This window comes from Wolffia australiana, chromosome 10 (assembly GCF_029677425.1).
Source record: "Wolffia australiana isolate 7733 chromosome 10, ASM2967742v1".
Classification (NCBI taxonomy): Eukaryota; Viridiplantae; Streptophyta; class Magnoliopsida; order Alismatales; family Araceae; genus Wolffia; species Wolffia australiana.
In genome coordinates this window covers 9,223,600-9,245,000 of record NC_135844.1, presented here as the reverse complement: position 1 = coordinate 9,245,000, position 21,401 = coordinate 9,223,600, and the positions used below count along the sequence as shown (strand labels likewise).

Here is a 21,401-nt window from a genome sequence, read left to right as displayed (position 1 = left end):
TTGCCTTTGTGAAGGGACGGGAGCATGATCTACGTAGATATGTATGCATCTGCATATCTATCAAAATTTATGGATCTACCAATCAATATATTTATCCATCAATCTATGGAATTCACAAGTCACTAGTTTGTAAATCTATGTCTATACGTATCTATGTAGCAGTACATCTGTCCAACCATTAATCTTTTGATCTATCAATCAATATATCTAGACTTTTCATCTATATAGATCCGTATAACTACAATGCCTCAGCTTATCTAGGAGAGAGAGATAAACAGGAAAGAGTTATGAGAAGATGATGATTGGGTTTGCCTTTGTGAAGGGACGGAAGCGTGATTTATGGGACGAACAAGGGAGTTCAAGGGCGAGTGAGGACTGGCGTAGACGGGAAACTAAGTATTGGAGAAGATGGGCTTCTTCAGCGTGATGAGGAGGGTCGCGCTCTCTCAGGCGATATAAGGAATAGCTGGGCGGGAGTCTCAGTTTTGCAGGCTCTCTTTGTTAAAGAACACAACGCCGTCTGCGACGCCCTCAAGGTCCATTTCTCTCTCTGTCAATAGCATCATCATCATCATCATGATAACAATCATCTTTATAAACTTTAGGAATATTCTGGCTCTATGTCCATAGGATGACTCTATTAAAGAATGTGCTGTAGGGTTTAGATCAAGTGAAGAGTTGGGTCTTTTACCTTGAGAGCAAATATTTTCAGTCAGCAAGTCTTAGCGCCACTCTTTACTAGGACCAAAGGGAACTACAGAAGAAGCCTTGACTTGTAACTCAAGGACTGGTCCCTTTTAAAGTTACAGTCTTTTATATTTAGATCTAGTCTTTTGAGTCAGGAAGTTTAAGTACACCTCAGTATTAGGACTAATGGGAACTGCAGAAGAAGGCTTTGCCTGGTGATTCAATGACTGGTCCATTATAATGTAGAGTTTTGATCAAAGGAAATATAGAGTCAGGCCTTTTACATTGAGATCTAGTCTTTTGAGTCACAAAGTCTAAGTACACCTCTGTATTAGGACCAATGGGAACTACATATGAAAGCATTGCCTTGTGATTCTAGGACTGGTCCCTTATAATGTAGAGCTTTGATCAAATGAAATATAAAGTCAAGTCTTTTACATTAAGATCAAGAACTGTCCCCTTATATAGGCAAGAGGAGATAACATTATCCTCTTTAGTCTATCCTGAATTACCCATCACTATACACTGAATTGAATTGTTAAAAATCTTATATTTAACATTATTGAACACTTTTGTGGGATTATATGATAGCTTAGAAAATAGGATAATACATATTATTGTCCACGAAGGAAATTCATACTCAGCATCATCTTCATGGTTAATGTGCAGAAAGAGCACCCAGAGTTCGACGATGAGATGCTGTTCCAGCATGCAAGGCTAGTGACGTCTGCCGTGATTGCAAAGATTCACACCATTGACTGGACCGTCGAGCTGCTCAAGACTGACACCCTGAACGTTGCGATGCATTCCAATTGGTAACGTCGGCAGCGTTTATCTCTCTCTCATAGATACGGGTTTTCTCTCTTTCTCAACAATATGGGGTTTATCTCTCTCTCATTAATATGGGGTTTATCTCTCCCTCATCGATATGGGTTTCTCTTTCTCCCATCAATATGGGGTTTACCTCTTTCTAATCAATAGGGGTTTATCTCTCCCTCATCGAAATGGATTTATCTCTTTCTAATCGATAGGGGTTTATCTCTCTCTCATCGATATGGGTTTATATCTCTCTCCGCGATATGGGTTTCTCTCTCTCATCGATATGTGATTATCTCTCTCTCATCAATGTGGGCTTATCTCTCTCTCATCAGTATGGTTTTATCTCTCTCTTGTCGATATGGGTTTATCTCTCTCGTCTACTTGGGTTTATCTCTCTCTCATAGAAATGGGTTTCTCTCTCTCTCATCGATAAGGACTTATCTCTCTCATCGATATGAGTTTCTCTATCACCCATCAATATGGGTTTATCTCTCTCTCATCGGTATAGGTATGGGATCCTGGGGAAGACGTTCAAGAGCATCTTTGGGCACATAGGAGGAGCTACGTTGGGGTCCGTTTTGAGTGGGCTTGTGGGACTGAAGGCGCCAAACGACCATGGGGTTCCCTACTCCCTTACTGAAGAGTTTACCAGTGTTTACAGGATGCACCCTCTTCTTCCAGACACCCTCCAAGTGAGGAATATCAACGCCCCTCCTGGCCCCAACAAGGCTCCCTCCCTGCTCAAAGAGTAGGCTCTCTTCTCTCTCTCTCTCTCTCTCTCTCTCTCTCTCTCTCTCTCTCTCTCTCTCATACACACGCACACACACCCTCTCTCTCTCTCTCTCCCATACACACGCACACACTCTCTCTCTCTCTCTCTCTCTCTTCCCCCCATACACACGCACACACTCTCTCTCTCCCATACACACGCAAACACTCTCTCTCTATCTCTCTCTCAAACACACGTACATACTCTCTATCTCTCTCTCTCTCATACACACGTATATACTCTCTATCTCTCTCTCTCTCGTACACACGCACATACTCTCTCTATCTCTATCTCTCTCATACACACGCACAAACACACACACTCTCTCTCTCATACACACGCACAAACACACACACACTCTCTCATACACACGCACAAACACACTCTCTCTCTCATACACACGCACAAACACACACACTCTCTCTCTCATACACACGCACACACCTCTCTATCTCTCTCTTGCTCACACACACACATTCACAGTCACACTAACACTCACCCACACATTCTCTCTCTCATAGTCAAACACAATCCAACACATACACACTCTCTCGCTCTCATAAACCCACACACATACTCTCTCTCTCTCTCCCTTATCTTTCTCACTATCTCTCTATTTCTCTTGTCCCTCTCTCCCTTCTGTCTCCGTCCCCTATTTCTCTCACTGTCTCCTAGTATCTATATCTTCCTCTTGTCTCTCTATCTCACTTTCTCTTCTGTCTCTTCCCCTTATTTCTCTCACTGTCTCCCACTATATCTATTTTCCTCCTCTCTCTCTCTCCATTCTCTCTTTCCCCTATTTTTCTCATTGTCTCCACCAATCTCCATCTTCCTCTTGTCAATCTCTCTCCCCCTTCTTTCTCTTTCCCTTGTTTCTCTCACTTACTCTCTCTCTCTCCCCCCCCTTCTTTCTCTTTCCCTTATTTCTCTCACTGACTCTCTCTCTCCCTCTTTGCTGATCTCCCTCCATCTCTCTCTCTCTCTCTTTGCTGATCTCCTTCCATCTCTCTCTCTCTCTCTCTCTCTCTCTCTCTCTCTCTCTCTCTCTCCCTCTCTCTCTCTTTGCTGATCTCCTCCCTCTCTCTCTCTCTCTCTCTCTCTCTCTCTTTGCTGATCTCCCTCCCTCTCTCTCTCTCTCTCTCTCTCTCTTTGCTGATCTCCCTCCATCTCTCTCTCTCTCTCTCTCCGCTGTTCTCTCTCCCTCTCTCTCTCTCTCTCTCTCTCTTTGCTGATCTCCCTCCATCTCTCTCTCTCTCTCTCTCTGCTGATCTCCCTCCATCTCTCTCTCTCTCTCTCTCTCTCTCTCTTTGCTGATCTCCCTCCATCTCTCTCTCTCTCTCTCTCTCTCTCTCTCTCTCTCTCTCTTTGCTGATCTCCCTCTATCTCTCTCTCTCTCTCTCTCTCTCTCTCTCTCTCTCTCTCTCTCTTCCTCGCTCTATCTCTATATCAATTTCACACACACACACACTCTCTGTCCGTAAAAGATGGAAAGATCAAAGATAAAAATAATAAATAATTATGAACTAAATGCCTATTTGGTTTTCCGGAACAGGGTCAAGATGGAAGAACTGATTGGGATCAAGGGAGAGAAAGCTCTCATCGAGCTCGGTTTCGAGAGGCAGCTGATTTCAATGGGTCATCAAGCCTGCGGCTCGCTGGAGCTTTGGAACTACCCTTCATTCCTCAGAGACCTCGTCGTTCACAACGTCGACGGCAGCGAGAGGCCAGATCGCGTCGATCTTCCAACTCTTGAAGGTAATAATTCTCTCCTTATTAATCCTCAAACACAAGTAGAAAAACCCGTTTTTCAATTTCCAGTTATATTAAAACTCATCAAATCTTTCTTGAAAATGGTTAGACCGTTAGTTGACCATGATGATAGACTCGCTTCTATTCTCCAAGGAAACGAAATCCCAGAATTTTGCTGGGTTATTGGCTTTCTGAAGTATAATGATGAATTATCTCTGATGGGGACTTTATTTTTTTTCTTGTTTTCTTCTCTGGATTTCTTGTTTTTGATGGACTTATGGAGATTTTGATGATGGGCAGTGTACAGGGATAGAGAGAGAAGCAATGCCAGATATAACCAGTTTAGAAGAAGCCTGCTGATGATCCCCATTTCACGGTGGGAAGACTTAACCGACAATGAAGAGGCCATTAAGACTCTGAGAGAGGTCTACGGGGACGACGTAGAGAAGCTCGATCTGCTCGTCGGTCTTATGGCGGAAAAGAAGATCAAGGGCTTTGCTATCAGCGAGACTGCCTTTTTCATCTTTGTCATCATGGCCAGCAGGTCTCTCTCTCTCTCTCTCTCTCTCTCTCTCTCTCTCTCTCTATATATATATATATATATATATACACACATATATATCCCTCTCTCACTATCTCTCCCTGTTTCGCTCTCTCTTTGTCTACTTATGTATCTCTCTTCTATCTATCTCTCTCTCCCTCTCTCTATCTATATCTCCCTCTCTCTCTATCTCTCCCTGTCTCGCTCTCTCTCTTTTACTATTTATGTATCTCTCTTCTATCTATATCTCTCCTCCTCTCTCTATCTATCACTCCCTCTCTCTCTCTCTCTATCTCTCCCTGTCTCGCTCTCTCTTTCTCAATTTATGTATCTCTCTTCTATCTATCTCTCTCCTCCTCTCTCTCCCTCTCTCTATCTCTCCCTGTCTCGCTCTCTCTCTTTTCTATTTATGTATCTTTCTATCTATCTATCTCTCTCTCTCCCTATATCTCTCTCTCTTATTCTATTTATGTATCTCTCTTCTATCTATTGATCTATCTCTGTCTATATGTATATATCTTTTTCTATTTATGTATCTCTCTTCTATCAATCGATCTATTTCTGTCTGTCTATCTATCTATCTATCTATTTATCTATCTACTTCTATATCTCTGTCTCTCTTCTCTCTCTGTATGTCTGTATTTATCTATCTCTCGACCTTTCTTTATCTCTCTCTATATCTATATATCAATCCATCCATCTAACTGCCTTTCTGACTCTATTTATCGCTCTATATATATGTCTATCTCTCTCTTCTCCCCTTCTCCCTATCTATATGTCTCTATTTACCCATCTCTGTATCTTTCTTTATCTCTTTCTACTTAACTATCTATCTATCCATCTCTCCGTCTTTCTGACTCTATTGATCTCTACATATATATCTCTCTCTCCCTATCTATGTATCCATCCATCCGTCTGTCTTTCTGACTCTATTTATCTATATCTCTATCATTCTACAATTCTCTATATTTCCCAATTCCTCTATTTCTCTCTCTATCTCCCTCTATCTAGCTCTCCTTCCTATCTCTTTCTCTGTCATATCTCTCTCTCTCTCCCTTCTACCTCTCTTATCTCTTGCTATTTACCTGTCTAGCTGTCTGCCTGCCTCTATTTATCTATCTCTCTATCTCTATCTCTCTCTAATGGTAGGACTTCAAAATTGCAGGAGGCTGCAAGGTGACAGGTTCTTCACCAGCCACTTCAACGAGAAAACATACACAAAGAAGGGACTCGAGTGGGTGAACAATACAGAGAGTTTTAAGGATGTGATCAACCGCCATTACCCGGATCTAGCCACCAAATGGATCAACTCCACCAGTGGTTTCTCTGTCTGGGATGCCCCCCCAGAGAAACCCAGCTGGGTTCCTCTCTACTTGAGAATCCCCAACTAAATAAGATACATTGAAATCTGAAAAAGAAAACAAAATGTCTAGATTTGATGTCACATTTAACTCTGAGCCTTGACAAAGTCTTTTACATTTGAAGTCTGAAAAAATTGAATGAGGTTTTTCTTCTGCTTCCTTGAAAAATCCCATCTGGGTCCATTTCTTTTTAAGCATCCCTCAATGAGAATGCTACCAAGAAACTCTTTACAGTTTTTTTTTTCTCACAAAAATGGGATCACATCAGTAGCTGAGCCTTCAAAAATTTTGCCTTTGTAAAAATATAATAAGGAAGTAATTCCCTTTTTTCAGGCTCACCATTGAAAGTGGTTCTCCTTTTGTCACCCTGAAGAACTTTTGTAACCCAAACAAACCAGAAAGCCATCAACAACATAAATATTTTTAGATGGAGATCAACAAAGTTTTGTTAACAGTGAAGTGATCGGATAGTTTTTTCATCATTGAGCTGAAGGAAATTGAAACTAACTTATTTAAATCCAATATAGCAGCACCAAGATCATTCAATTTTAAAAGGGAACCGGATCAGAAAAATGCAAGAGAAACGAACATAATACACTACAAAACTAGTGCACCGGGCCAATAAAGCGAAGATAGAGGCCTTACATAACTCATTACATATCTAAATTTCCTTCGGCTACCAGCTGAAGAACTCAGGACCGGCGGTGGAAAGTAGCTCCTCACCCGCATCCTTGCCCATCAAGACCATGTCATCAAAAGAATACGCTCCTTTTCTTGAAGTTTCAAGCACTGAAAATAATAAAAAACAAAAACATTTACCAGAGCCCACAAAAACTCAAAAAATAGAGCTGAATTTACTATCTAATAAACACCTCTTGTTCCATCGGGTGATGCAACGAGGCCTCTGAAGACGCAGTTTCCCTCGGCATCTTTGTAAGCATAGCCGGCGATCGGAGTGCGGCACGAGCCGTCAAGTTTTGTTAGGAATGCCCTCTCACAGGCTACAGCCAATCGAGTCTCTTCGTGGTTCAACGAGGCTATGTAGTTAATCTGTCGCATTCAGACAGGGATATCAATGCAGAGTTGAACAAAAAGGAAGATGAATGAACGGAAGATCATGAAATTCAGGATGGATACATTTAAGTTAATCACAGGGCAAGAGAGCAGTGGAGATTTCGAGAAAAATAAAAAAAAATCAATGGAAGATCATGAAATACGTTCAAGGAAAGCCAAGCATGGGGAATGTTTGCATCAAATTGACAAGACATTCTTTATGATAACTCCGAAATGATAAATTTAGATATTTTGTACGTGCAAAGGGTCTCTTTAGATTCCGATTTGGCGTTCAAGGTTATGATGACGTCAGGATAATGGCAATTCATTGTCAGAATCCTAGGAAGCAATGATCAGTACGATGACAATGTCAATGGGATGGCATGAAATACGTTCATACTTTTTTTCTCCAAACGAGACACTCTCTCTCTCAACTCTCTTTTGGCGTCTATGATGATGATGAGTCATCTGTCAGTGCTGGGATGTCGGCGAAGCTGATGACTCATCATCATCACTCCTCTACTACCATCAATGACGATGACAACTGATTATGCCATCGTCCACCTAGTTGCAAACAAATGACAAGTACATATTTTTTTCTCCAAGTCTGACTCTCTCTCTCTCATGATAATGATGCTGAAGACAATAACTTATCATAATCCTCATCATTTCTCCACACTATGATGAAGAGGACGATGGCGACTTGTCATCACTTGCCCTTGGTTATAGGTGATGATGATGACCAGACATTATCATGATCATCCTAGCCATAAAGATATGACGATGACAAGTATAACTTACATTTTTCTCTCTAAATGTGACCTATCATAACAAAAGGAAGTGCAGAAATGGTGGCTCATATTCGAGTCTCATAGATGAGAATTTAAATGCCTGAAGACAGGAAGGTTTGCAAATAAGGAAGAGAGCTTGTGAAGGGAGAGGCACTTTTTCGGCTTCTTTCAAGGAACTTAGAGGCTTGTTTAGGCTTCTATGATAAGTCCTCAACCAGAATCTATAAGATGGTGATGATAAAGATGAAGCCTCATCATTTGTTCTCAAGCAAAATAGTCTCATCATACTTTAATGAAGGCCAGGGTTAGTTATAACTATTTCATCTATGCCGTAAGGATAGCAAAGAGAGAGACATGCAAGATGTTTCATACCATAGCCTCATCGTCGCGTCTGCAAGCAATCCCGATAGCACCTTGTGCAATTGCTGGAAGCATTTCCTCAGTGGAAAGAATAGACGTAACTGTCTCAGTCATATTAAGCCTCTTCAGCCCTGCTAACGCCAACAGAGTAGCATGGACATCCCCTTCACCAAGTTTTCTCAACCGTGTTTGTACGTTGCCCCTGAAGTTGACCACCTGAACAGAAAAAATGGGGCTTGATTCAATCTCTAATGCTTTTTTCAGAGAAAATGCACTTTATCTTGGTCTTAAACTAATACAATTCCATTGTTGCATAGGCAACTGCAGCCAGATATCAGAGATGGGGCTCCCTAGAGTCGGTACAGAAACAATTTTTCACAGCATTTGAACTTTTGATCCGTGGGATAACAACTTTGACTGGAAAAATGTTACTCGGTTTTTGAATATGGAGACAAGGCATCCTCATAAATGAATTTGATGAGGGATCTTCAGAAACTTCAAAGATAATTATCTCGATAAAAGGAATAAATTATTCCACAAGACTAACTTTTCCTGAGAAATATCCATACAAAATTCAGATTGTCTAAAACAGTAATATTTAACAGTCCAAGTCAAAAGCTAAGATTGCTCAGAAACTCAATTTGAGAAATATTTGACCAATCACTTCATGAATCACTTCAATTTGAGAAATATTTGCTGATTTTTTCTTGCCTATTAGGATTTTTCAGAAGATCCAAGCATTAACCAAGACGATAGTCAATCATCATCGACTCCAACACCACATTTTTAAAATCATACGATAGTCGATGGGTTATTTTTTCAATGCCCAATCCAGATCTAATTCTGCATACCAGCAAATGATATCTGCATTCCACAGAACTAGGAGATATTTACATTTATATATATATTTACAGATTAAAAAAGGTAATGTCTTGACCTTGAGAGATGGATATCTGTGGAGTATCTGAGACTGTCTTCTGAGAGAAGCACTGCCCACAACGCTTCCAGCAGGAAGCTCAGCCAAAGACCCTTTAGTTGGGCAGATAAACGCGTCTCTGACATCCTCTCGAGGAAGATTGCAAGGGAGAACAATCTGGTCAGGGAAATAAGTGGGAACATCCTTCATGGAATGAACAGCGATGTCGATCGATCCATCTAACAATGCTTCGTCAATCTCCTTTGTGAACAGGCCCTTTCCCCCAATATCTGCCAGGGGTTGATTGAGAATTTTATCTCCTGTAGTTTTGATAATCACGATTTCGATCGCCCCTTCTTCTGCCAGAGCTGGATGGGAAGCCATGAGTTTCTCACGTGTTTCATGGGCTTGAGCCAGAGCTAGAGGACTGTCCTACATCATAATGCATTACATATTAATCACAGGACAAGAGAAAGGAAACATTATACCAGGGGTATAAGAAATAAAAGTCCGACTATAAATTACCACTTTCTAAGAAAGTGTAATACTATAGCATTGGATAGTAGTCATAGGAGATTACCAATAAAAAGGTATACTGGTGATATAAACAAATAGTATGAAAAAAATAATTTTTAACAAGAAACTACTACTTTCCGAGAAAGAAAATTAATGCAAAGATTTGACAAAGGAAAACTTATACTCGTGGTAAGAAAATAGTTAGAAAAAGAAAATAATACTTCAATGGGAAATTACCACTTTCTGAGCGAGTGAATTAGTATAGCGTCGCATAATAATGCAATGATTGACGACATAGAAAAATTTACCCGGGGTGTAAAAAAAGATAGTAAGAAAAAATTTAAGTTCAATGAACAACTACTTTCTGCACAAGAGTACTGATGTAATGATAAAGAAAATTTATACTGGTGGTGAAAAAACGTTAAGAAAAAAAAAGATTTCAATGAGAAATAATAAACCGTTGCATATTGGTAAAAAACGGCATAAGACGGAGGAAAAAATTCTCCAGCAATTTAAGAAATAATGCGAAAAAATTAAATAGATAAAAGCACAACGAGATAAAAGAGAGGACTTAAATAGATGATGGAATCTAAGCCTCGGATGATAAACAAATTAGAAGCCAAGCAAGTGATAAATGGTGCACACTTTTACAAAACAGCAAATTCAGTGTTTAGATAGGCGGCAAACGATAAAATAGTAAATCGTCCAAGAAAATCATATGACGCAGAGAAATTACAGCGTTAGCATAAAAATTGGGAAGAACAACAAACTGACGGCCTACGATGAATTACAACTTTCTGAGGAACTGTTTTGCTATATTATTGGATATCACGGCAATGCTAGGAAGAAGGAAAATTTATACCAGAGGTGCAAAAATAACGAGGAAAAAAATCAAAACTTGACGAGAAGAAGAGAGGACTTTATCAGTAGATGGACTTTAACCCTGGGACTGTAAAAAATTATAAGCAATGCACAGAAAATGCTAATGATTCAAAACGGATATTATTAGAAATTGGAAAGGAAACATTTCAAGAACAAATTACCCAAAAGATTATTACAAGTATTAATCTATCGTCAGAACAAATTACCCAAAAGATATAATAACAAATTGAAATCGTACAAAACAATAGATCACACAAACATTTCAAGAACACGTTTAACCAACCAAACCCGCGATTCTAAACCTCTCAGAAGAAAAAATAAACAAAACCACCGCAAAAAAAAATCCCAAAATAGGAAAAACCGCGGATTACAACACCAAAAGAGAGACAAGTACAAGGGAAAACGAACCTTCCCCGGGTGCCAATTTTCAGCAAGGAAACCTTGGCCTTGGCATCCTGCTCAACAGCGACAGCAGCCCGAGTGACCAGCGAGACTTTCCTGGCGTTTCTGGGCAACAAGATTCGGCCTTTGGGCGACCATGACAGTCCTGAGCGGAGGTCGGCCGGACTGGCGATAAGCGGGTGGTGGGTGGCCGCCTCCATCGTTCTTCTCAACCCTCCCAAGATTCCCACCAACCCCAAGAACAGAAGAACAGCAGAAGAACAGAAGAAGAAGAAATTGGGAGGAAGAGGAAGAAGATTGAAATGGAATCTGATGAAGGCTTCTTCTCGAGCTGAAGCTCGAAGATTAGCCGATAACACTCTCCGGGTACGTTGTAAAATGTATGTGAGGTACGTTTGCCAATCAAAATGGGGGCTTTTTATAAGGTTTATTCTTATCCTAGGTGAGACGTATGGGGAAGGTGCGTTGCAATTTGTAGTGTTAAAGTGGGAAGGGTCAGATAGATAACGTCAGTGGATAGACCAATCACGTCGTGATTTGCCAGTTTCCTGTTTTATTTTTTCGGCGCGTTTATTTTATGAGATAAAGTTTGTTTTACTGAGATTAGAATAAATGACATTTAAATCAAAATGATCACACCCAGTTGGAAAACTAAGATGTTTCATTAAAAATTAAGTAAGTTTAATGAATTGATTTTAAGTAAACTTTTTTTTTTGGTTTTTCTGAGGGATGTGGTACTGAGTGAAATTATCACTGAGAAGGTATTATCACTTTTGAGTATCAATGCAATTAAATTTTACTACACTAATTGGTTCAATTAAGTTATAAACAGTGTTTATTTTACTGGTCAAGTAACTGTCACTTTTCTTTAGTTTTCAAAGGGTCACAAAACAATTCTAAATTTCATATTTAACGAAAGGATTGCTTAGATTGTTAGATTAAAAAAAAATTGATAGAATGTGTTCCATGAGAGGGAGTGTGTGTAATTTGGAGTATGAATATCTATCTTATTCATACAATGAGCTTTATTGTGAATTATTTCAGGTTATGCTTATTAAGTCCCATTTTTTCTAAAACCAAATAAAACTAATTTTTTATAACTAAAAGATAATGTTTAAACTCAAAGTTGATACAATATATTGAAATAAAAGTAAACTGGTAGTACTTATATGTCCTCCAATGTACGGTTGGTCTTAAATATATTATTGGGATCACATCCATGATTCCTTTGATCCTCGAGCGAGTTGTGTCGATCTGCTCATGTGTGCAGCCTCTAGATATATCCATGACACATCAAATCTCCTCCCTCAATGCGACAAGCTCTGTTCACGCTCCGTCGGCATCATTACGCTGTCCCAATGAATAAAATTGAGCACAAAATATAAGACCCTTGAGCACAATTAGTGACCTCCACCCTCAAGTATAAAACCAAGTGAGCACAGAATATGACTTTAAAAACCAAATTTGATAAGCTATGTTGAAATATCGACAAATTGGTCATGCAACTTTATACTCCCGAGTGGTGTTGGTCTCAACCATTGTGAAGAGAAGTTAAGCTGAGCATTGAACTTGGAGATGCATATAATTCCCAAATCACCCCACCCAATAAATATTCTCGTTCATTTTGTAGTGACTTGGGGGGTGGGATGAATGAGAAAATGGGGTTGAGTATTATTTGAAAAATGTACATACTAATATTGTGTTGAATGTTGGCCAGGTCAATGTTAGAGTCCCACATAACTCTTCATCATGTCTCTAACTTTCTTATGAGACTATCTTCATCCTATGTTTTGTGTGTTGGCTCTCTCTCTAACTCCTTTGAGTCTTGCCCCAAATAAATATTCAGGCATTTTGGATACTTATGTAAATTGCTTCAATGGATGTAGGGTTTCCCTCATTAATATTGGGAAATACTTGGAAGCTAGCACCACATGTCAGTGATGTTGACATTGTAATGCTCAACATAAAGTATAATTTTAGAGGGTTCAATTTTTGTAAATATGGATGGCCAGTAAAATATAGGTGGCAAGTAAGCCAGTCACACATTCCATTTCTCATTCAATATTTTTTGAATTCAATTGTATCTTCATTATGATGCGAGCATGATTATTATAAATGAAGTCCACAAATACTTCAAATTACTAAGTGAATCATAATTAGAACATTATTGGGTACTACTAGTCTTTAAACATTTGTTCTAAACATTCATATTGAAAGAATACTTGAAGAGGATATTAAAATATCCAAAAAGAACATTATTCTCTAGTCCCACTCATATGATGAGTATGGTTGATCCTATCAACACTAGTGTCGAGACATTCAAGGAAAGATGTTGGCTGCTCATTGGGGAAAGATTTCCCTAAATTGATTTGTATGAATACCTCAATAGTCTTACACTTAGAGTGAATGAGGTTGATTCATATCATGGTTGTGTAATTGTTCCTTAGACCTAGGACACCAAAGACACCTTTTAGACGGATGGTTGTTCTTTCACTATGTCCAATGAGTCTCTAATCATGATATTGGTGGATAATGGCATGTAAGCCACTCACACTACCATGTCTTGTTTATGTTTTGAATTAAAATTTATTCATTATTATTCTTATCTGAAGTTTATAATTAGGTCCTCGAATACATGTAATCAGTAAATTCTGATGAGCTCATATTATAGAAATTACTGGCGTCTAAACCTGTGCTCTTAATATTCATATTTGACGGATAACTGAGATGGATATTGAAATATCTAGATAGAATAGCATGTCAGCTCTTGGAGACTCTAGGGATAGATAGTGGTCTCTTTGGGGGAAGAGTTTACTTAATTTATATGTATGAATACCTAAATGGTATTACACCTGACGGTTAGTCACATTGATTCATGTCATAGTTGTGTAAGTGAACCTTAGGCATGAGATACCAAAGATGTCTTTTGGATGGTCGATTCTACTTTGGTTGTGACATATGAGTGCTTATTCATGGAATTCCAAATTGTTTTTGATGTAAATATATGTGGTCGGCAAGCCAATCACACATTTCACATCTGGTTCCATATTCATCAATAGAACATATTCAATATAGTGCACGTGTGATGCCTATAATGAAGTCCATGAATACATGATCGGACATTAGTGAATTATGATGAGATTGTAATACGCAGATCGCTAGTCTTTAAGAATGTGTTCTAAATATTCCTATCCAAAAGATACACGAGAAGTACATCAAAGTATCCAGATAAAATACAACTATCTCTCTTCACTCATATGATGAGTGTGGCTGTTCCGTAGCCATTAGTGTGGAGACACCAAGGATAGATAGTGGGTGCTATTTAGTTCACTAAATTGATCCGTACAAATCCTTGAATGGTATTATACCGATCTGTCAATCAGGTTATCATATTACAATTGTGTAAGTGGTCCTTAGACCTGAGACACCAAAGACGTCTTGTGGACAGACAGTTGTACTTGGACTATGACCTATGTATACCTAATCATGGGATTCTAAATAGTCTTAGTTCGGGTGCATCAAGAAGTTTATGTAGATGATTGATTGGTCAAGATGGGATCGTCCACCCTCGATATAAGAAGTGACAACTCAAGGATGACGATGCGATAAAGTCCTTGGAATATCAGAGAAGAGTTCCCCGATGATCTATTAGGGTTTGATACTTGACCATACCCTAAGTCATACTAGGAGCATCAAGTGGATGAGGGACTGTACATACATGGTAACCGATGATAAACATGTTCCATGAGTGAGTCGATACACACTCCTTTGTATCTTCAAGATCACGAGGTGTATTTTGGTATTCCACATGTTGGAGACTCAACCTATTGATTGGGTTAAATCAATCCAACGTTAATTAATCTATATGATGATATAGTTAATTAATTTGGAAGTCCAATAAAGGTTATTAGGCCACTAGAATCATTAACTAGAATGATACATGGGTCTAGAGGGTCACACACAAATGGTCTTTTGGACGTTGAAAGATATACTTAAATTTTGGGGTTTTTTATGAAAAATACCGACTTAATATAAATATAGGAAGGCCCGGAACAAAATTCACCCAGGCCAGAATTTTTCAGGGGTCTTCCCCATATTCTCCCTTCTCCCTTCACCTCCTCTCCACTTCCGATGAAATCAAGCCAACGTAACGACGATGACGGAGATTGAACGAGGCTTGTCAACGAGAAGGAGGAGATCTGATGTGTTGAGGACCGTGTGGATACTTATAGAGGCTGTAGACACAAGCAATTGCACGTGACTTGTTCGAGGATCAAAGGAATCACAGATGCGATTCGTGCCGAGGTTCTTTGTTTCAATGTTTCATCGATGTTGTTACAATTTTACTTAAGTCTTCCGCTTTGGATCGTTTTGATTTCTTCATCCAGATCTAGGTCTGTAGAACCCAACAATATTAGCCCAGGTGCAACAATAAGTTCATGAAGATGATTGAGTCGTAAAGATGGGAGTCTTCACCCTTGGTATAAGAGGAAGAAATCTCAAAAGTATAAGAGGAAGACAACTCAAGGAAGATAACATGATTAAGTCATTAGTCAAGGTAGTGGAATGTCAGAGAAGTATTTATTTTATGATTTCCCATATATATCATTACTAACTGATATGGGTGTTAGGGTTTGATAGTTGACCATACCCTAATTCATATCAGAACATCATGCATATGGGGGATTATATTTACATGACAACTAAAGATTGTAAGTTTCCATCTAGATGTAAGACGTCTAAATGGCTTGAAGAAACTCATCCGAAGATCTGAGCGATTATAGAATTTATTCTATGCCATGTGATAAGATTGTTCATTTTCATGAATTTAAGATCCATTTTTTACTCAATATTCCTTTGCTCAACCGATTTCAGATTGTTGATCGAAGCCATAAACCCCAACATAAACCAAACCTACCTGATCATCCCTTTCAATGCATGTGTCCTTGCTCTTCCCTCTCTATGTTGACACATACCATCTTAATTTTGCTGATACAATACATCCACAAAGGCGATTGTGTGGTCAAGATGGGATGATCTGCCCTTCTTATTTGAGGAGATTGACTGTATGAAGATGATGCAATTAAATCCTTGCCTTTCATAGTGGAGATTTCAGAGAAGGGTTTCTCCAATGATTTCATCATACATTAGTACTAACAAAAATGAGAGATTAGTGTTTGATGGTTTACCATACCTTAAGTCATTGAAGAGTCTTGCTTAGATGAGTATTTATTCATAAACAATAACTAATTACCATAAAGCTTCCATAAGAGAGTTGACATACTCTTGTGTATCTTCTAAGGCACAAGGTTTAGCTTGGGACCCCATGACTTGGTGACCCAATCAATTGATTAGCTTAAAATGATACTCGACTAATAAATCAATATGTGATCTATTTCATTAATCAGGTCAGCCCAATAAATATTTCCACATTGATGTTATTAACTAGACTAATACATGGGCCTAGAGGCTCACACATGCAAGATTTTTGGATGTTCAAGGACTTCTGTTAAATGTTCCCAAACACGGGGATTTCTGAAAATTTATCAAATATTTTTATGAAAATATTCCAAGCTAGTATAAATAGAAGGGGGACACCTCATTTGTTACCCGTGCAAGTTAGTTTGACTGCCCCCCTGATAACATTCATAATGTACATGCATATATACATCATATGCATGCTTTTAGGACAAATTATATCAAATGATGCATGTTTTCATTGATTTAGATGCATGCTTTTAGGACAAATTATATCAAATGATGCGTGTCATTCCATCAAGTTCTGATTTTTTAGATAATTATTGTAAATTATGTGGTTTAGTGAGTTGACCTTTCTCAAGGTCAACTCCTTACGATATTAATGTTTTTCTTTGATTAAATGCTGCAGAACTTGGTTGAGATTCAATCCAATTCAGGGATAAGAAGAGGAGAAGAAGAATTTGGAGTCAATTCTCATAGTTTACCAAGTTATTCTTTATAAGGGCAAAACGGGTATTTCATACATATTAAAATTTTCTTATCCAATTTTTTTTATTTCAGGTGGCAGTGAATTAATGATAATTGAATTCAAAGACCATTGGAAAAAATTTCAGTAAAAACAGTTATATTTTAATAGATATGATTTTTTGAAGTTTAACCTATTTAATCTGATTCAAAAATTGCAGAAAAAAGATAAAAGCGGGTGGGGTGCATGCGCAACTGATGCGGTGCACAGCTGGCGTGTCCGCACAACCAAGTAGATGTGTGTCCAATGATCCAGCACGCGCCACATGTTGCGTGGCGTCCATAGCTGGCACAGGAGGCGCCTTCAAGATAGAGAGGATATTATTTTGATTGATATTCATTGAGGTTAATACAACCATCTCCGAACTCGTCAAATTATCGATATGGGACTAAATTCCAACCATTTACCTTAAACCACAGTGCGACGTGGCAGCATCTCGGGCGTCAGATGCAACGACGAGTGATCGTAACTGTCGTTGCAGTGGTCTACAACAAGTGACGTGCAGCGCTACACTACAGGCTGCGAGTTGTTGGATTAGCAGTGGACAATAGAGATCGGCTGGCAGAGTGGTGGAACCCACCATGTCATGATGTGGTCTATCACATCGCGCTACACATTTCTCTCTCAGTCATCTGATCTCACTTAATTGAGATGGATGGCTGAGATCTCCCATGTTATATATAAACTTACCTCTCGCCGAACGATGGATGTATCATTGAATCCTTGGAAATACGTGTGTGAAGTCATGTTCGTCGATAAAATTCTTGAGTGATAGCACTGAAATATGCATGATATAAGACGTTAATAATCCAATATGAGAGTTTAGTTAAGCTACATCTACATAAAATAATTGGAGTTTTCTATCATTTTTTGCTAAATTAACCACAGATGATCGGGCTTATGAATTTTAGAAGAATCGGAAATTTGAACTTGTTGATAGTGTGTTATTTCGCAAGGCTTCCGGTTTCTGCAACAGAAAAGTAGGTTCTCAAGCGAAGGAGCAGAGTAGCAAGCTCGCAGGCAGCATGCTCGACCAGAACAGAAGGGTCAGCACAAGGGGATAAAGTCAACATGGTGATACGGGGAGTAATACGAGGAAAAATGTTTGTATTATAATTATTAAACTTGATTTCTAAGAATAGAAAATTTGGTATTTTATTTTAGCATCAAATTTTATTCGTATTTTATTTTATTGTATCATACGTAAACTCACATAGTCAATGTCTCATTTATGCAGAGAGACGCATGGCAAAAAAATGCAGCCCGAGCTAGTTGAAGAAGATCCGATGGCTGCTTATGAAAGAAAAAAATCAAACGACTGAAAAAACAGAGAAGAGAAGAAAGGCGGGAAAAGAAAGAAGAAAAGGAGGAAGGAGGGAACGGAGAGGGGTGTTTGGGATTGCAAGAGGCATCGGCAAGAGAGCAGAGAAGAGAAGAAGGAAAGGACGTCGCCCTCGTGCGGAGATCCATCCTCGCCCAGCGCTGATCCACGTCGTGAACTCGCCAAGCTCCAGGCGTGAGGTGTGGAGCCGTGAAGAAAGGGCTAGGCAGAGGAGCATCACCGAGGAGGTAGCAAGAGGTACCTGGGTAGTCAAGCTATTCTAATCTTTGTGTCGAACCGAGCAATATGAATCTTTACGTCAAATATCAAGTAGTTTTGGAATTCCTTTCAGCGCTAGAGTGATATTATTATCGCACCGTTTCTGTAAATTTAGTTCAATTTCATTAGTTTAAATCGTCAACTAGGATTCGTTATTCAATTCAACTTGTAGACCTGTAACAGATAACTAATCTAGGTATAAACCCCCCTCCTTGTGTTCGATTCTCGACTCACCATTAGCAGCTTTATTGAGTTAAACAAACAAACTATTGTGAGTTATTGTATAAGTTGAAGTGTACAACGATTGACTTGGAACTTAATTTCAACTTAACATTGAGGTAGACACGTTAAGGACTGAGTGACACCTTTTCTGGCACTGAAATCTTGCCAATTGATCAACAGATGATTGAGATTTGCCTTTGTCAAGCCAACTCCCTGAGAAACCATAAATTCGATAAGGATCGTCCCTAATCCTGTTTTAAGGCCTTAGTTTCGACATAATTTGTTTAGGAATGTGGATTTCTTCGTGCCTTTGATTGCCTTATCGTAGATTTTGATTAATATTAGTTTTTAGATGTGAATTTACATAAAACCTTACCGTAATTCACCATGTTTGGTTGCAATCTCCGTAGAGGAATTCGATCAAGGATTTCTCCCTAGAAAGTCAATGGATTCAAATGATTCCAAGTGCATTCAAAGCATCGTTGACTTAGCTTTCGACTTGATTTGATTTTTCTCGAATTCATTAAGAATTGACACCAAAATTTGATTTTTGACCACTGCATGTAATGCAAGACGTGAATTCTGAATGGTAGGTTATAGTGAAATTTTCTCCCTTGTCTCTTAATTGTTCGATATGATTCTTGCAGAGACATATACTCCTCTCTGATAATTATCAGTGGACAACTTTATCGCTTGATTTGTTATCGATTTTGAAATCCTTATTTCACCACCGCATCCTCATGTAAGTTGTGATTTTTTGGAGTCAACTTGTGAACACTGACTCTATGTGATTACAGCTCTAATCCCTGTGTTTTAGGTGTCATTAGAAGTGTCTTTAGGTTATGCCATCAATTTAATTCTATTCTGAGACTGTTTAATCCCTGAAATTGGACTTTGACCAAGACCTCCTTCTCTGTGAAGCGATTCTTGCATTCTATTGGTCATTGATAAGCCAAAAATAGGGTAATTTTATGCAATTTTAAACCCTTGTCGTTGTCAATTTTAGCTTATACAATAAAATTTATAAAAACTCTACATAAGATGTGTAGTGATAAGTACGAGTGTCGTCCAACGGAAGCTAGTAAGGAATTCAATTGATGTTCTTCATGAATAATTTGACCCTAATTAGATTGAACTTGATCTTCAATGAAGATCAAATCACCCTAATTAGAGATGAAATTTGGAAAGGGGGGTAGAAGAGATGAGATGAATAGAAGAAGTAAGGGGGCTCTAAGTTGAATTAGTTGATCCCAATGAAAGGATCAAAGAATTCAATTAGAGTGATTAAGAAGAAAATTTGATTGGGTTGGTTGGTTTTTGTAGGTTTGATAGTTCAGAACTAACTACACTATTAGATAATAATGAAAGAGAAATTTTAATTCCCTAGAATTTAAAGTTTTTTTATAGTTTTCTATTGAAATGCACTTGAATACCTAGTTAAATCTCTCAATTACTCCTCTCGATCCTAATCAGGGCTTGTACATGCCGCTCAAGCCAAGCGATTTAGAGGTTCAGACCAGAGTCAAGAAGAGCAATCAACAAATTAAACTAACTTTATCCAAAATGCACCAAAAATTCACATACAATGAAGGGAAAGGTACCAAACAGGTTGATCCAGGCTGGGGCTCCTCTCTGTCTTGCAGATGTGATACAGAACCATCAAGAATGACCCCCTCCGCTCAAAATTTGGTTTTTATACTTCGGTTAAATGGTAAAAATTACCATTTTACCCCAAATTATTAATTAATTTTTATCTATCAATGTAGGCTTTATCTTAATGATCCAACCAGGGATCAAGATGAGCAATTCCATAAAAAAATCATCTCAATCGGACTTCTGGATCAAATGTTATGAATAAATGAATTTAAACCAATATTAGCCATTGGATTTAATTCCATTTATTTTTAATTTTCTTTTTAAACTGCGCGCTGATGTGTCGCCCTCCTACTGGCCAGAAAATTTTCAACTTCTCCAGGTGGGTTTCTTCGCGTTGCGCCACGTACCGCACTGGCGAAAATAAAAACAGAAAAAAACTCAAAAGTTGCAACTTAAATACATTTTGATACGCACGTAAGCATGCGTTTTGTCTTCGCCCTGACTGATTGGAGCTCACCATGCGCTTTGTATGCGCCGCACGGGCGGTAATCTTACCGCCCGCTGGCCGCTAGCATTAGCCGCTGTCGGATTCTCATCCGACGGCTGTAATGAGGCCACGTCGTCGCAATAGACGGTGGCCTGGTTATTTACACATAAGTCTTTTTTAAAACATACAATTGCCGCCAGACGCCGCCCATAAATAATTGTGTATATGGCCGTTGTGCACTCTCTCTCCTCTGGTTTTTCATATAAACATTAAAACAAATATTAAATCATTTACAATAAAACCCTAGAATAATTTAAATGACATCTTTACGCCAGCAACCATGACCGAGAGTTGTTTTTGAGGGCATCATTGCAATGAAAATTTACGAAAAGCCCTTCAAAGATCGAAAATAATCTTAGTACTCGTTTTTTCCTTATAAATATATCTTTTTTTCTTTAAAAAATGCATTTCTTCCTCAAATAAATCTCAGAAAAATCCTAGAAAATCCTAAAAAATCCTAGAAAATTCTAAAAAATTCACTGATTCATTCCAGTATTAATAAATCTCGAAATTAAATATTAAACTTGCCATTTTCCTTCAACATTAATTATTTCAAGCTGAAATAAATCCCTTAAAACTCATAGAA

The 21,401-nt window shown here is 38.5% G+C and overlaps 2 protein-coding genes and 1 long non-coding RNA gene across 3 annotated transcripts in view; 2 read left to right on the top strand and 1 right to left on the bottom strand.

Moving 5' to 3' along the window:
• DOX1 (Peroxidase superfamily protein) overlaps positions 1 to 6,079 on the top strand; it is a 10,614-nt gene extending 4,535 nt beyond the window's left edge. Inside the window, exons 5-10 of the mRNA XM_078582187.1 lie at positions 323 to 536; positions 1,357 to 1,502; positions 2,015 to 2,254; positions 3,828 to 4,030; positions 4,325 to 4,568; positions 5,731 to 6,079. Coding sequence (XP_078438313.1) covers positions 323 to 536; positions 1,357 to 1,502; positions 2,015 to 2,254; positions 3,828 to 4,030; positions 4,325 to 4,568; positions 5,731 to 5,956 — 1,273 coding nt within the window. The 3' untranslated portion in view covers positions 5,957 to 6,079. The remainder of the gene's footprint in view (positions 1 to 322; positions 537 to 1,356; positions 1,503 to 2,014; positions 2,255 to 3,827; positions 4,031 to 4,324; positions 4,569 to 5,730) is intronic.
• Positions 6,080 to 6,414: 335 nt separating this feature from the next.
• HEMC (hydroxymethylbilane synthase) lies at positions 6,415 to 11,207 on the bottom strand. The gene is made up of 5 exons (XM_078582188.1): positions 10,853 to 11,207; positions 9,068 to 9,473; positions 8,143 to 8,346; positions 6,799 to 6,976; positions 6,415 to 6,715 (listed from the first exon to the last, which is right to left on the bottom strand). The coding sequence occupies exons 1-5, from the start codon at positions 11,044 to 11,046 to the stop codon at positions 6,603 to 6,605; spliced, it is 1,095 nt and encodes a 364-aa protein (XP_078438314.1). The 5' UTR covers positions 11,047 to 11,207; the 3' UTR covers positions 6,415 to 6,602.
• A 6,925-nt stretch (positions 11,208 to 18,132) lies between these two features.
• LOC144708730 (uncharacterized) lies at positions 18,133 to 19,481 on the top strand. Its single transcript, XR_013582850.1, has 2 exons — positions 18,133 to 18,429; positions 19,320 to 19,481. It is a non-coding gene; the product is annotated as an uncharacterized LOC144708730 (long non-coding RNA).
• Positions 19,482 to 21,401: the final 1,920 nt, after the last annotated feature.